Source organism: Rousettus aegyptiacus, unplaced genomic scaffold (assembly GCF_014176215.1).
Source record: "Rousettus aegyptiacus isolate mRouAeg1 unplaced genomic scaffold, mRouAeg1.p scaffold_m13_p_3, whole genome shotgun sequence".
Taxonomy (NCBI): Eukaryota; Metazoa; Chordata; class Mammalia; order Chiroptera; family Pteropodidae; genus Rousettus; species Rousettus aegyptiacus.
The window spans coordinates 9,992,434-10,007,090 of record NW_023416306.1 but is presented as its reverse complement, the minus strand read 5'-3'; the positions used below and the strand labels follow the sequence as shown (position 1 = coordinate 10,007,090).

The 14,657-nt window shown below is 37.6% G+C and overlaps 1 protein-coding gene across 1 annotated transcript; it reads left to right on the top strand.

Moving 5' to 3' along the window:
• Positions 1-1,928: 1,928 nt before the first annotated feature.
• LOC107506619 (olfactory receptor 1G1-like) lies at positions 1,929-2,861 on the top strand. Its single transcript, XM_016137347.2, has one exon. It carries the CDS (start codon positions 1,956-1,958, stop codon positions 2,859-2,861), a length of 906 nt encoding a protein of 301 aa, XP_015992833.2. The 5' UTR covers positions 1,929-1,955.
• Positions 2,862-14,657: the final 11,796 nt, after the last annotated feature.

The following is a 14,657-nucleotide window of genomic DNA, read 5'->3' as shown; positions in this document are numbered from 1 at the left end:
GCCAGCTTATGTCTACATATAATAATTTTTAAATCTAATCCTCATAACCTTTTTATCCAGTTAACTCAAGTATTATCTAATTTCAGCAGTTGTAGACTTTAAAGCTGAAGAAGGTTAAGTGACTTTCTCAAGGTCATACCAAGAGTAAAGAGTTGGTTTCTTTTGCTATACAGAAGCTTTATAGTTTGATATAGCCCTATACACTTATTTTTGCTTTTACTTTCCTTCCCTTTGAGGTCAAATTCATATAATCATCTCTAAATCCAAGGTCCATGAGTTTAGTACCTATGTTTTCTCCTATGAATTTATTGATTCAGGTTGTATATTAAGGCTTTTGGTCCATTCTGAGTTAATTTTGGTGTATGGTCACAGATGGCAGTCTAATTTTATTCTGTGGCATGTGGCTTTCCAATTATCCGAGCACCACTTATTGAAGAGACTCTCTTTTCTGTTGCATGTTTTTGGCTCTTTTCTCAAAAATTATTTGTCTATACATATGGGGGTTTATTTCTGGGCTCTCAATTCTGTTCCGTTGAATTGTACACTTGAAACAAATAATTTTATTAACTAATGTCACCCCAACATGTTTAATATTTTTTAATTAAAAGTTGAATTAAAAAAATTTTTCTTTAAAAGCGTGGAAAACTTCTGTCAGACACCAGAGCGTGTATATTATTTTTGATCATGACACTAAATAAACGTGACATTAGCACATGCTGCCACTGACAGTTCCCTGCATTTATTCCTCCACGTCACCAAACAGGAACACTGGAATTTCCTGTCTTAATTGCACATCACGATTCATGGAAAACCTTCAACTGACTCCAGCATTTGGTCTCTTCAACAAGCCTATCAGGTAGGGTTATTATCTATAATTTAAAGATAAGAGAAGCGTAGGTCCGAGAGAGTAAACCTTTCTCAAATTTAAAAGACATGTGAGGAACAGAGCTACAAGCAGGTTATCTGATGCTTTTCTATGACACCGTGTGCCCTACGTTCACATTTTATCAGCTACTCCTGACAATGACAGTTATATCACGCTCCCTAACAGTGCTGTGCCCCCAGATGTGTTATCTTAATTATAACTTCAACAACTCCCTGAAGTAGTCGCACATGGTTACAAACTAGAAAACACAGATTCAAAGTTAAGGAACTGACCAAGGTCGGACTAAGAATGAGGAACGAAGAAAGGATTTCCACCCCAACTCCAGAATGGCAATGCCCAGATACTAGAAGACATTGATGGTGAGACTGGCTGATGATTACAATAAAATAATTGTGCCTTTACAATACAGTGCTTTTCAGACTGCAACAATCTCATAGCCGTATTAACTTGTTGAAATTATCTTCAATGGTAAAGGGAGCCAGAGCAGCCCCAGCACACTTAGATACCCCTAAAGCCAAGCTGGCTACTTTCTGAAGAAACCACTCCTGCTGCCATCTCCCTCAATACACAGTCACACATTCACACACACACACACACACACACACACATGCGCGCGCGCGTGCGCGCGCGCGCACGCAGAGTATCTTGTTTTCCCCAATTCTAGTATATGCATGACCCCAAAATGAGCTCCGTAAGAAGACAACTAAATTAAGACTAAAGTAGCACTAAAGTTTTTTTAAAAGAATAATATTTGAAGAAGTTCTTTCAGGTGAATCCCACTTCAGTCTCATTGAGACAATCTGTGGGGAACACCAGCCACCCAGACCCCAAACTGCATCTCCACTCTGAAGCATCATTATCATTGTCCACAGCTGTCATATGTGTACATGTTCTCAAACCAGACTTAGAGCTTCTAGAGAACCTCAATGACCTCTTCCAGGAATCGAGAAAAATAGACCAAAGTCTTTGGACTCTGAATATTTAGAGCCTATCTTTATTTAAGAAAAATCCTTCTCTAATTTCTCTGCCTTCAAAGGACATTAGAAACCACACCAGCATCTCTGACTTCATGCTCCTGGGCTTCTCTGAGCACCCAGAGCAGCAGCTGCTCCTGTTCGGGCTCTTCCTGGGCATGTACCTGGTCACCGTGTTGGGAAACCTGCTCATCATCCTGGCCATAGGTTCTGACCAGCACCTCCACACCCCCATGTACTTTTTCCTGGCCAACCTGTCCTTCATCGATACCTGCTTCTCCTGCACCATTGTCCCCAACCTGCTAGTGAACATCCATACACAGCACCACACCATCTCCCACACTGGGTGCCTCGTGCAGATGTATTTCTTCATGGCATTGACTCTGCTGGATGACTTCCTGCTGGCTGTGATGGCATATGACCGCTACGTGGCCATCTGTCTTCCTCTACACTACACCATGATCATGTGTCCCCTACGCTGTCTCCTGCTGGTCACTGTATCTTGGCTCTGTTCCCACCTCTTGGCCTTCTCACTCACTCTCCTGATGTCTCAGTTCTCTTTCTGTGCCTCCTATTCCATCCCACACTTCTTCTGTGATGTACCCCCACTCCTCAAACTTGCTTGCTCAGATACCCAAATTTTTCAAGTCACGATGTTAACTGAAGCTGTTATCTCTGGCATGATTCCTCTCACCTGTGTGGTAGTGTCATATGCCCACATCATCCATACCATCCTCAGGGTCCCCTCTGCTGGGGGGAAGCACAAAGTCTTCTCGACCTGTGGCTCCCACCTGTCAGTGGTCACTCTCTTCTATGGGACACTCTTTCTGGTGTATTTCCAGCCTTCATCTTCCTACTCTGCAGACACTGGAATGGTTGTATCTGTGATGTATACAATGGTGACGCCTATGCTGAACCCCTTTATCTACAGTCTGAGGAACAGGGACATGAAGGGGGCTTTGTGGAGACTCTTTGGCTGGAGAAAATACTCTACTCAGTAAAGAGTCCTTCCCCAGCCTGGAAGCCCAGGCTGTTTGCAATGCCTTCCCCCTGGACTTCTCTGGGTAATTCTGAAAATCCAGTTTCAAGGCAGAATGGATGCTCAGCCACAAAGCAGTTTTTAAAATATATATATTTTATTAAATTATTGGCATAACTTGATTAGTAAAATTACATAGGTTTCAAGCATACAATTCAATAATACTTTATACACAAATTGCATTACGTGTTCACCATTCAAAATTAAATTACCTTTCATCACCATTTATTTAATATCCTTCACCCTCAACCGCATCACCCCCTCCCCTCTTTCCGTGTGGTCATCACTAAACTATTGTCTATGTCAATGAGTTTTTGTTTGTCAGTCTTGTTCATTTGTTGCTTTCAGTTTTATATCCTACGTATGAGTGATATATGCTCCTCAACTTATTCTGACATATTTTGCTTAGCATGATAATCTCAAGATCTAATTAGGTTGTTGCGAATGGAAGGATTTTCTTACGACTAATATTACACTGTATAAATGTACCACATCTTCTCTACCTAATCATCTATCGAGCAGCTTGAACAAATGGAAAATGCTTAAGTTGGCAGAACTGGAATGAGGTCCACTGGCCCAGGACAGAGCTGCAGCCTGGAAGAGGAATAGCCAGTGATCGCTGCAGGGTGACTTGATTAGTGCTTATAGGTGTCCAAGCAGATTCAGACCAGAGAGTAGGAGCTACCAAATAAATGACAACCAACAGAACTCAGTCTAAGAGGTAGCCCAGCTAGCAGCTCGGTCTGTGACTGACTCACAGGTCCCCGCTAACTACCAGACATGCTGACAAGACCTGAGAATGTCATCAGCTCTGAGTTTCCAGAACCATATCCAAGGCTATCTGGCAAGCAACTCATTCACAGCGGTTAGCATTCACACAAAAAAGCTAATCCAAAATGATACACTATTCGCTAGGAAGAGGAGAGCAAGAATAATTACAAAAGAGGAAACAAGGTACAGATAGATCAGGGGACTGTTCTGAAATCTCAGTTGGGATTAGATCTAAGACTCTGACAGGGAGTGATTATGAGTTATTGGAAAGTTCTTGATTCCTTGGGTCCTAAACTCAAAATTGGTTTATTTGATTTTTCCCTACTACAGAATAAGACATGCTCATTAAATTTGTAAAACTTAAAACAAATAGGGGAAAAAAAACCACTCACTATCCCTACATTTAAAGAAAACCACTGACAATATTTTATATCATTTCCAGGTTGTCATTTCATTTTTTTTAGTTTAATTAAATTTATTGGGGTGACATTGGTTAATAAAATTATGAGTTTCAATATACAATTCAATAATACGTCATATGTATATTGCATTGCGTGTTCACCAAAGTCAAATTTCCTTCCATTACCATATATTTGACCCCTTCACTCTTATTTACATTGCTCCCTCCCCTCTTTCCCTCTGGTGACCGCTAAATTGTTGTCTCTGTCTGAGTTTTTGATCATTTCTCTTGTTCGTCTGTGCCTTTCAGATTTATATCCCACATATAACTGAAATCATTTGGTTCTCTACTTTTTCTGTCACACTTAGCATGATTATCTTAGCATGATTATCTCAAACCTATCCATGTTGTTGCAAATGGCAGTATTTCAATTCTTCTTCTGGCTGACTGATATTTCACTGTATATATGTATTACATCTTCTTTATCTAATTATATATTGAAGAGCGTTTTTGTCGTCTCCTTGTCGTGGCCACCATGAATAATGTTGCAATGAACACTGTGGTGCAAATATCTTTACAAATAAATGTTTTCAGATTTGGCAGATAGATACGCAGAAAAGGAATGCTGAGTCATAAGGTAATTCTATTTTTATTTTTTAAAGAGGCTCCACACTGTTTTCCATAGTGGCTGTATCAATTTACATATCCACCAGCAGTGTATAAGGGTTTCTTTTTCCCCATAACCTTCCAACACTTTATATTACATGTCTTGTTGATAATAGCCATCTAACAGGTGTGAGGTAGTATATCATAGTAGTTTAGATTTGCATTTCCCTAATAGCGGTGAAGTTGAGCATCTTTTCATATGTCTGTTGGCCATTTGTACGTCTTCTTCGCAGTAGTGTTTATTCAGGTCTTCTGCCCATTTTTTAATTGGATTGTGTCTTTTTTGTTGTTGAGTTGTATGAGTTCTTTATATATTTTGGATAATAGCCCCTTACTCGAGACGTTATTTGAAAATATCTTCTCCTGAATGTGAAAAAATAGGAACCCTCATACACTGCTGGTGGGACTGCAAATTGGTACAGTCACTATGGAAAACAGTATAGAGGTTCCTCAAAAAACTAAGAATTGATCTACCATATGATCCAGCAATCCCTCTCCTGGGTATTTACCCCAAAGACTTGAAAACTCATATCTATAAAGATATTTGCATGCCGATGTTCCTAGCAGCATTATTCACAGTAGCCAGGACGTGGAAGCAACCAAAGTGTCCTACGATAGATGATTGGCTAAAGAAGCTGTGGTACATATATACAATGGAATATTACTCAGCCATAAGAAGACATAAAATACTGCCATTCATGACAACATGGATGGAACTCGAGATAATCATGCTAAGTGAAATAAGCCAGACAGAAAAAGTTGAAAATCACATGATATCACTTATATGTGGGATTTAAACCTAAAAGCAACAAAGGAACAGTACAAACAAACAGAGACTCAAGGACATGGACTACAGACTAGTGGTTACCAAGAGGGTAAAGGGTAGGAGAGGTCAGGAGTGGTAGACGGGGTAAAGAGGGTCAAATATAGGAGAGGAGAGGAGAAGCATGAAGTGGGTAAAGGGGATCAAATATATGGCAGATTAAGGAAACTAGACTTTGGGTGGTAAACACACAATAGAATATATAGATGTCAAATTATAATGTATATCTGAAAATTATATAATTGTATTAACCAATACTCCAATAAACTTAATAAAAACTGAGGGAAAATAAAAGGAAACAAAAAGAAAATATCTTCTCCCATTGTTAGTTGCCTCTCTGTTTTGTTGATGGTTTCTCATTCTGTACAGAGGCTTTTTAGTTTGACATAGTCCCATTCATTTAATTACGCTTTTACTTCTCTTGCCTTTTGAGGTCAAATTCATAAAATCCTCTCTAAAATCAAGGTCTATATATTTAGAACCTGTGTTTTCTTCTATGAAATTTATTAGTTCCGATCTTACATTTAGGTCTTTTCTGTTACTTTTAATATGTCAGAAGTAGATGTCTAAGTAGAACATTTTTAGAACTCTTTACCCAGGTTACCAAAATGCCCAAATGAGAGTGTCCCTTTTTTCCTCTCCATATTTTGCTGTTCCTATTTTCCCCTTAATTATAACTAACATAATAGCCAAAGTGGATTCTCCTTGCTTTAGTTTTCATTTCTTTGATTACTGGTGAGGGGCCTATTCCCAGTCTGTTAACCGATTTGTAAAATTCTCTTATTATCCGTTCGTATCATCTGCTATTACCTACTGAATATTTTTTTAATTGTATGGACTTTTTTATATTAAAGATATTATATCTTTGTCTCTTTTGTCTTGGTAATTATTTCCAGTTTGTTCATTATGACTTTGTGATTTTTATGTAAGAAAGTTTTAATTTTATTTATTATGACATCAAGATTCTTACTCTTTTTTATCTCCTTTGCTGGAGTTATAATTTTAAAATCTTCCCCTTAACAGAATTCATGCAGATAGTCAACTTTTTAAAATTTTCTTGTTGAATACATTATTTTTTAATGTAACCATATATTAATTTAGAATGAAATCGTATAGTAAAATTGGTTCTCTCTTAACAGATTTCTCATACTTTCTGTGAATTCTTTCCATTTTGTGTTACATAATTATTAACAGATATAAATGCTGATTGCCGCTGAACAGGGACCTGAAGAAGGATTCTGGGGTGCCAGTCATGCTCAGTTTTATGATATGGGTGCTAGTGATGTGTGTTCACTGAGAGAATTCGTTATACAATACAAGTATGGTATTGTACATTTTCTGTATGCTTCAATAAATATTCAATAAAATGTGTACTTGATAAATATAAAAATACAAAAAGGTTGAAAATAAACAGCTAAAAAATCATATACCATAAAATGTTGGCATAGTTCTCTTATTATCATCAAACAAAAAAACTTTACAGCAAAAAAAGCATTATTATCAATAAAAAGTTTCATGATATAAGAATGAAATTTTTCATTCACCAGGAAAATTTAATAATAATTATTTTTCAGTAACGGAAAAGTTATAGAAATAAAGAAAAGTTAATTCAACAAAAAGAACTGAAAAAAGCTACTCTTAGTAGAAGATTTAACACATTTCTCAAGGTACTTGATAATAAAAATAGGTTTTGAAAATATATAGAACATCCGAGAGGTACAATTAACCTTATTAACTTAATAGACATACATACAACATTACATTCAATACTTTCAGATAACATAGTCTTTGCAAGATTTCAAAGAAAATATGCAAAACTTGCTCATTTACTAAGCCATAAAACAAATCTCAACAAATGACAAAGAGCTGAATTTATACAGACCACAAGCAATTAAACTTAAAATAACAACAAATTTATAACTCGAAATCCTCACAAATTTGGAATTGGGAAACTCAGGTAGAAATAATTCAAGAATAAAGAAAAAATAATAGCTATTAGAAAATATTATGTCTGAATGGAAACCAATATAAAACAATATTTATGTAAAAAACAGTATTTATAGGAAATTATTTACAGGATTTATAAAGCCAAATAAAAATATTAGTAAAAAAAAGGCTACAAAATATTAAGAATCCATCTCAAAAAGCTATTTAAAAACAGAGCAAAATCAAAGGAAGAGAAAAAATAAAATAGATGAGAGCAAATCATAACAAAATAAAATAAAACACAAGATCAAGCTAAAAGATTATTTTTTAAAAGATAATTTATTATTATATATATAAAACCCTAAAGACATCACCCCCCAAAAAATCTACTAGAACTAATAAATGGATTTAATAAAGTTGCAGAATACAAAATCTATATACAAACATCTGTTGCATTTTAATACACTAATAATGAACTATTAGAAAGAGAAATTAAAAAAACAATTCCATCTAATATTGCATCCAAAAAAGCCTTAGGAATAAATTTAACCAAGGAGGTGAAATATCTGTACACTGAAACTATAAGACATTCATAAAATCAACTGAAGACACAAATAAACGTGAAGATATGCTGTGCTCATGGATTAGAAGAAGTAATATTGTTAAAACGTCCATACCACCCAGAGCAATCTGGAGATTCAGTGCAGTCCCTAAGAAAATTTGTAGTTTTTGTATAAAACTACAAAAGACTCTAACTAGCCAAAGCAACCCTGGGAAAGAAGAACAAAGATGAGGCATCATGTTCCCTGGTTTCTCACTACATTACAAAGCTGTAGTAATCAAAACAGTGTGGTATTGGCATAAAAGCAGGCACACATCAATACAACAGAATGCAGAGCACAGAAATCATCCCATGCCTGTAGGGTCAATTAATTTAAGTCTGAAAAAAGCCAAGAATATATAATGAGAAAAGAAATATACTATTTTACCAATAAATGATGCTGAGAAAACTAAACAGCCACATGCAGAAGAATGAACCTGAACCTATCTTACAGCATATATAAAAATTAACTCAAAATTGATTAAAAACATGAATTTAAGACCTGAAGCCAAAAACTCCCAGAAGAAAACATCGGAGGTAAACTCCTTGACATTGGTCTTCACGATTTTTTGGATCTGACACTAAAAGCAAAGGCAACAAAAGCAAAAACGAACAAGTGAGACTCCAGCAAACTAAAAAGCTTCTGCACACACACAGAAATAATCAACACAATGAAAAGGCAAGGGTGTCAAATACATGGTTTTGGAAAAGGCTAGATTTTGGGTGGTGAGCACACAATGCAATATACAGATGGTGTATAATAGAAGTGTACACTTGAAACATATAATGTTATTCATTAATGGCACCATAAATAAAATGTAAATTTTTAATAAAGAAAAAGCAGCATATGGAATGAGAGAAAATATTTGCAAATTTTATATCTGATAAGGAGTTAGTATCAAAAATATATACAGAACTTATACAACTCAATAGCAAAAATCAATTTGATTTAAAATAGGCAGAGAAGGAGGTCCAGTCAACATGGCGGAGTAGGTGAAGCTTTGCCTGGCTCCCCTCGTGACAACATTAAAATTACAACTCAAAAACAGAGCAACCATCACTGGAAGTTGCCTAAAGTCTAGCTAAACAGAAGTTCTACCTGGGAACATTCAGAAGCAGCCACCTCAAGATTGGTAGGAATGGCAGAGATGCAAAACGAGCTGGTCACACACCCACATGTGGCGGTTGGGAATTGGGAGGGATGTTTTAGCCATGGAGGTCCCCCTGTGGAGCGAGGGGTCCCAGCCCCACACTAGGCTTCCCATCCCAGGGTCCCAGTGCCAGAAAGAGAAGTCCCCACAACTTCCAGTGGTGAAAACCAGCAGAGACTGTGCCTGAGCGAGACGGAGGGCAGCTAAAGTCACAGGTATCGCTCCTAGAGGGCCCGCATGCAGACTTACTGGCTGACGGACTCGCTCACTCCGAGCTCCAGCGCTGGGGCCATACAGGGAGGACCCGAGTTATCCAGCTTCAGGACAAGGGCTGGAGGGGTGGCTTTCTCCCAGACAGAAGTGCTGGCAGAGGGCACTGTTCCTCTTTCGAGCCCTCCCCCAAACCTGCGAGCGGACACAGGTGGCCGCCATATCTTTGACCTGGCTAATAACATTAGCTCCGCCTTAGTGGTTCCCTGAGACCCCGCCCACCCAACTTGCGGCCCCACCCAAGCCACTTCCAGTGTCCTGTTTCCAACACATGGCCTGTCTTGGCTCGTGCTGCGACCTTTTCTAAAATATCTTGAAGGTTCACAAAACGCAAATAAGCAGCGTCTGGCCTGGGAGTGCCGCTTATCGCTTGCTGAGCAGCCCCTAGGCCCAGCCCTAGCGGCAGCCACCCTCGATTCGCAGCACGGGTGGTGGCCCTCTGCCGATTCTTGGTGACTCTTGCCGGGTGGCCTCAAGCGGAGCACAGGCTATGGCTGAACTTTGCCTGCAGTGAAGGTCCCCCCAGGAGGCCCTGGCATCAGCACAACCAGTGGCTGCTTTGGTCTGAGCTGGAGCATCACTCAGGCTGCATCTGAGGAAAACATACCCAAAGGGCAGACAGGGCAGGCACCAGAGCCCTGCTAAAATGGATCCTGCTCCACGGGGTCAGCCCCTCACCAGCCAGTCCTTTCAACCAATCAGCCTGAGGGTCATTCCCTCCAACTGACATGCAAAAAGAAACCAAGGCTCAGCTATAACAGGAGGGCACAAACAACCCAGACAAGTGACGTACATGGAGCACCTGGTTCGGTGACCAGGGAGACTGTGTGACAGGGCCCCAAAAACACCTACCAGAAGGACAAACAGCTCAGTTCCTAACAAGCTTTGGACTCTTGCCAGAGCTGGCTCCAGCTGTCAGCTAAAAAGTATAACCTATAGGTCCTTGAGCCCCTTCCACCCTCGGTCCCCAGCTAGCAGCCAAAACAAAACACCTACGGATGCAAGCAGACCCTAAAGTCCTCTCTAATTTTTCTTTTCCTTGAGCTTCAGTTCACAGGCCTGGGACAAGATACTGAGACAAGCAAGCTTACAGTTAGCTAACTACATACATCCCGGTACCTTGCCTCAAATAACATCAAAGAAAACGCAAGCTTTTTGTCATGTCTTCACTACTATAACCCGCTAAGAGTTCAAACCCCTTACCCTTCAGTGCCAGTGTTACCCTTAATGTTTGGCCTCTTTCCTCACTTGGAAAGTGAATAAACCTTTTACTTCCTGACTTTGTGAATTCTTTCACACCCAGCATTACCAGCACCCTAACACCTACTACATAAGGCTGCTCTACTAAGACCAGGAGACATAGCGGCACTACTTAATACATAGATACAAACACAATGGGGCAGCCAAAATTAGGAGACAAAGAAACATTGTCCCAAATGAAAGAGCAGAACAAAGCTCCAGAAAAAGAACTAAACAAAATGGAGACAAGCAATCTACCAGACGCAGAGTTCAAAACACTGGTTATAAGGATGCTCAATGAACTTAGGGGAAGAGTAGATGAACTCAGTGAGAGCTTTAAGGAGATAGAAAACATAAAAAAGAATCAGTCAGAAATGAAGAATACAGAAACTGAGATGAAGAATACATTAGAAGGAATCAACAATAGATTACATGAAGCAGAGGATAAAATTAGCAATTTAGAATATGAGGTAGCAGAAAATACCCAATCAGAACAGCAACAAGAAAAAAGAATCCAAAAAAAAAAAAAGAGAGAGAGAATAGTTTAAGGGGCCCCTGAAACAACAAACATACCAAAATTCACATCCTAGGGATACCAGAAAGAGGAGAGCAAGGAATTGAAAATCTATTTGAAAAAAATGATGGAAAACTTCCCAAACCTGATGAGGGAAATAGACATGCAAACTGCAGAGAATCTCAAACAAGAACCCAAAGAGGCCCACACCAAGAAACATAGTAATTAAGATGCCAAAGATTAAAGACAAAGAGAGAATATTAAAAGTAGCAAGAGAAAAGCAATTAGCTACCTACAAAAGAGCTCCCATAAGACTATCAGTTGATTCCTCAACAGAAACTTTGCAGGCTAGAAGAGATTGGCAGGAAATATTCAAAGTGATGAAAAGCAAAGACCTACAACCAAGATGACTCTATCTAGTAAAACTATCATTAAGAACCAAAGGACAAAGAACTTCCCAGACAGGAAACTCTAAAGGAGTTCGTCAACATCAAACTACCATTACAAGAAATGTTAGAGGGACTTCTTTAAGAAGAAGAAAAAGATCAGAAATATAAATTATAAAATGGTTATAACTATATATCTATCAATAGTTGCTTGGAATGAGAATGGATTGAATACTCTAATTAATAGATAGGGCGACTGAATGGATAAGAAAACAAGACCCTTACATATATTGCCTACAAGAGACTCACTTCAAATCAAATGACACACAGAATGGAAGTGAGGGGCATAGAAAAAGATATTTCATGAAAATTAAAACAAAGGGGGGAAAAAAGGCTGGAGAGGCAATACTTATACCAGACAAAATAGACTTTAAAACAAAAGCTATAACAAGTGACAAAGAAGGACCCGGTAACCCCACTTCTGGGTATTTCTTATAAGAAACCCAAAACACTACTTCAAAGGGACATATGAATTTGTATGTTCATTGCAGCATTATTGACAATAGCCAAGATATGGAGGCAACCTGGGTGTCCATCAATGGATGGACAGATAAAGAAGAGGTTGCACATATATACAATGGAATACTATTGTGCCATTAAAAAAAAAAATGAAATCTTGCCATCTGCAACAACATGGATGGACATAGAGGTTTTGTGCTGAGTGAAGTCAGACAGAGAAAGATAAATGTCATATGATTTCACTAACATGTGGAATCTAAAGAACCAAATAAACGAAAGAAACATAAACAGACTCCCAGATACAGAGAACACTTTGATGGTTGCCAGATTGAAGTGAGGTTCAGGGGTGGGCGAATAAGGGCAAGGGATCAAGAAATACAAATTGGTAGTTACAAAAAGTCATGGGGATGTAAAGCGTAACATAAGGAATACCGTCAGTAACATTGTAATAACTATGTATGGTGTCAGATGGTACTAGGTTTATTGAGATGATCACTTTGTAAGTTATATAAATGTCTAATCGCTATGTCGTACACCTTCAACTAATATAATATTGTATGCCAACTGTAATTAAAAATAATTTTTAATTATTTAAAAATTAAAATTAAATGGGCAGAGTAAATGAATAAACATTTTTCTAAAGAAGATATACAAATGGACAACAGCTACATGAAAAGATGCTCAACATCACTAATCATTAGGGAAATGCAAATCAATGAGATATCACCTCACATCTCTTAAAACAGCTATTACCAAAAGACAAGAAATAACAAGTTTCGATGAGGACGTAGAGGAAAAAGAACTCTTGTGCATCATTGGTGTGTATGTAAATTGGTACAATCACTATGGAAAACATTACGGACATTAGTCAAAAATTAAAAATAGAACCACTGTATAATTCAGAAATTTAATTTCTGGGTATTTATCTGAAGAAAATAAGAACACTAATTGGAAAACACATATGCACCCCATGTTCGTTGCAGCATTATTTACAATAGCCAAGACATGGAAACAACCTAAGTGTCCATCAGCAGGTGAATGGATAAAGAACACGTATATGAACACACACACATACACAGTGGAATATTATTCAGCTGTAAAAAAAAGAATGAGATTTTGCCGTTCACAGCAACACAGATGACACTTGAGGATCTTATGCTTTAATTAAGATGTCAGAGAAAGACAAATAGAAGTATGACATCACTTATATGCAGAATCTAAAAAACAAAACAAAAACGAAGCTCGTAATAAAGAGAACAGATTGGTGGTTGCCAGGGGAAGAGGATAGGGGTGGGCAAGAGGGGTGAAGGGAGTCAAAAGGTATGATTTTGGGTTAGAAAATAAATAAGTCATGGGGGTATAATGTACAGCATGGTGACCATAGTTAATATTACTGAATTGCATATTTGAAAGTTAATTTCCTATCTGCAGAAATATCTGTCTAGAGAGTGAATCTTAAAAGTCCTCATCACAAGTAAAAAACTGTCACTGTATGGATGATGGATGTTGAGTTATTGTGACCATTTCGCAATATATATGAACATGAACTATCACATTGTACACCTGAAACTAATATGTCATTTATATCTTGATTTTGAAAATTAATCAAAATCTATTTATATATTTATAGAACCAAAGGACCAAAATCATATGATATGAAAATAGCATCACAATAGAGGCAAGAAAAATACATTTGATATAAAACAACATCCACTGATTAAAAAGTCCTCTAAGTGAAAATGGAGTGGGGAAGGGGAAGGAGAATAAGAGGTTCAAACTTCCAGGTACAAAACAAGTAAGTCATGGGGATGTAATGTATGGAATAGAGAATACAGTCAACAATTTTATTAAAGTGTGATAAGGGGCCAGATCATTGCTGCATGTAAGATGATCACTTGTTTAGGTATATAAATATTGAATAGCTATGATGTACACCTGAAACTAATAAAATGTTATATATTAGCTATATTTTAATAAAAATCTTTTTAAAAAAGTTCTCTTAGCAAAACCGGAAGTCAAAGAAGCTCTTTTGTAGGTAGATTTACTTTTAATTCTTTTGGTAAATTTAAAATTTTTTTCATCTAGTTTATTAAGGTAACATCGGGTAATAAATTATATAAATTTCAGGTGTACAGCTTGATAGTACGTCTGTATACTTCGTTGGGTGCTCCCTACCCAAGGTCTAGAAGAAACTTTTTAGTCTGAAAATGTTACCTTTTTTCAACAGTACAGCATGTATGAGGAATGATTATGCACTTAAATCTTTCCTACCCAAATGAAGAACAAGACAAAATACCAGCTCTCACCACGACTATCCCACAAGTACTTGAGGTCACATCCAGTGCAGTAGGGTGAGAAAAATAAATAAAAGATATAAATTCTCTAAAGGAAGAAACAAAGCTGCATTTTATTCACAGATGACATATTTATACAATTGCAATTCAAAAGCGTCTGTAGACGAGCCATTCAAATTAATATTAGATGTCTTGATG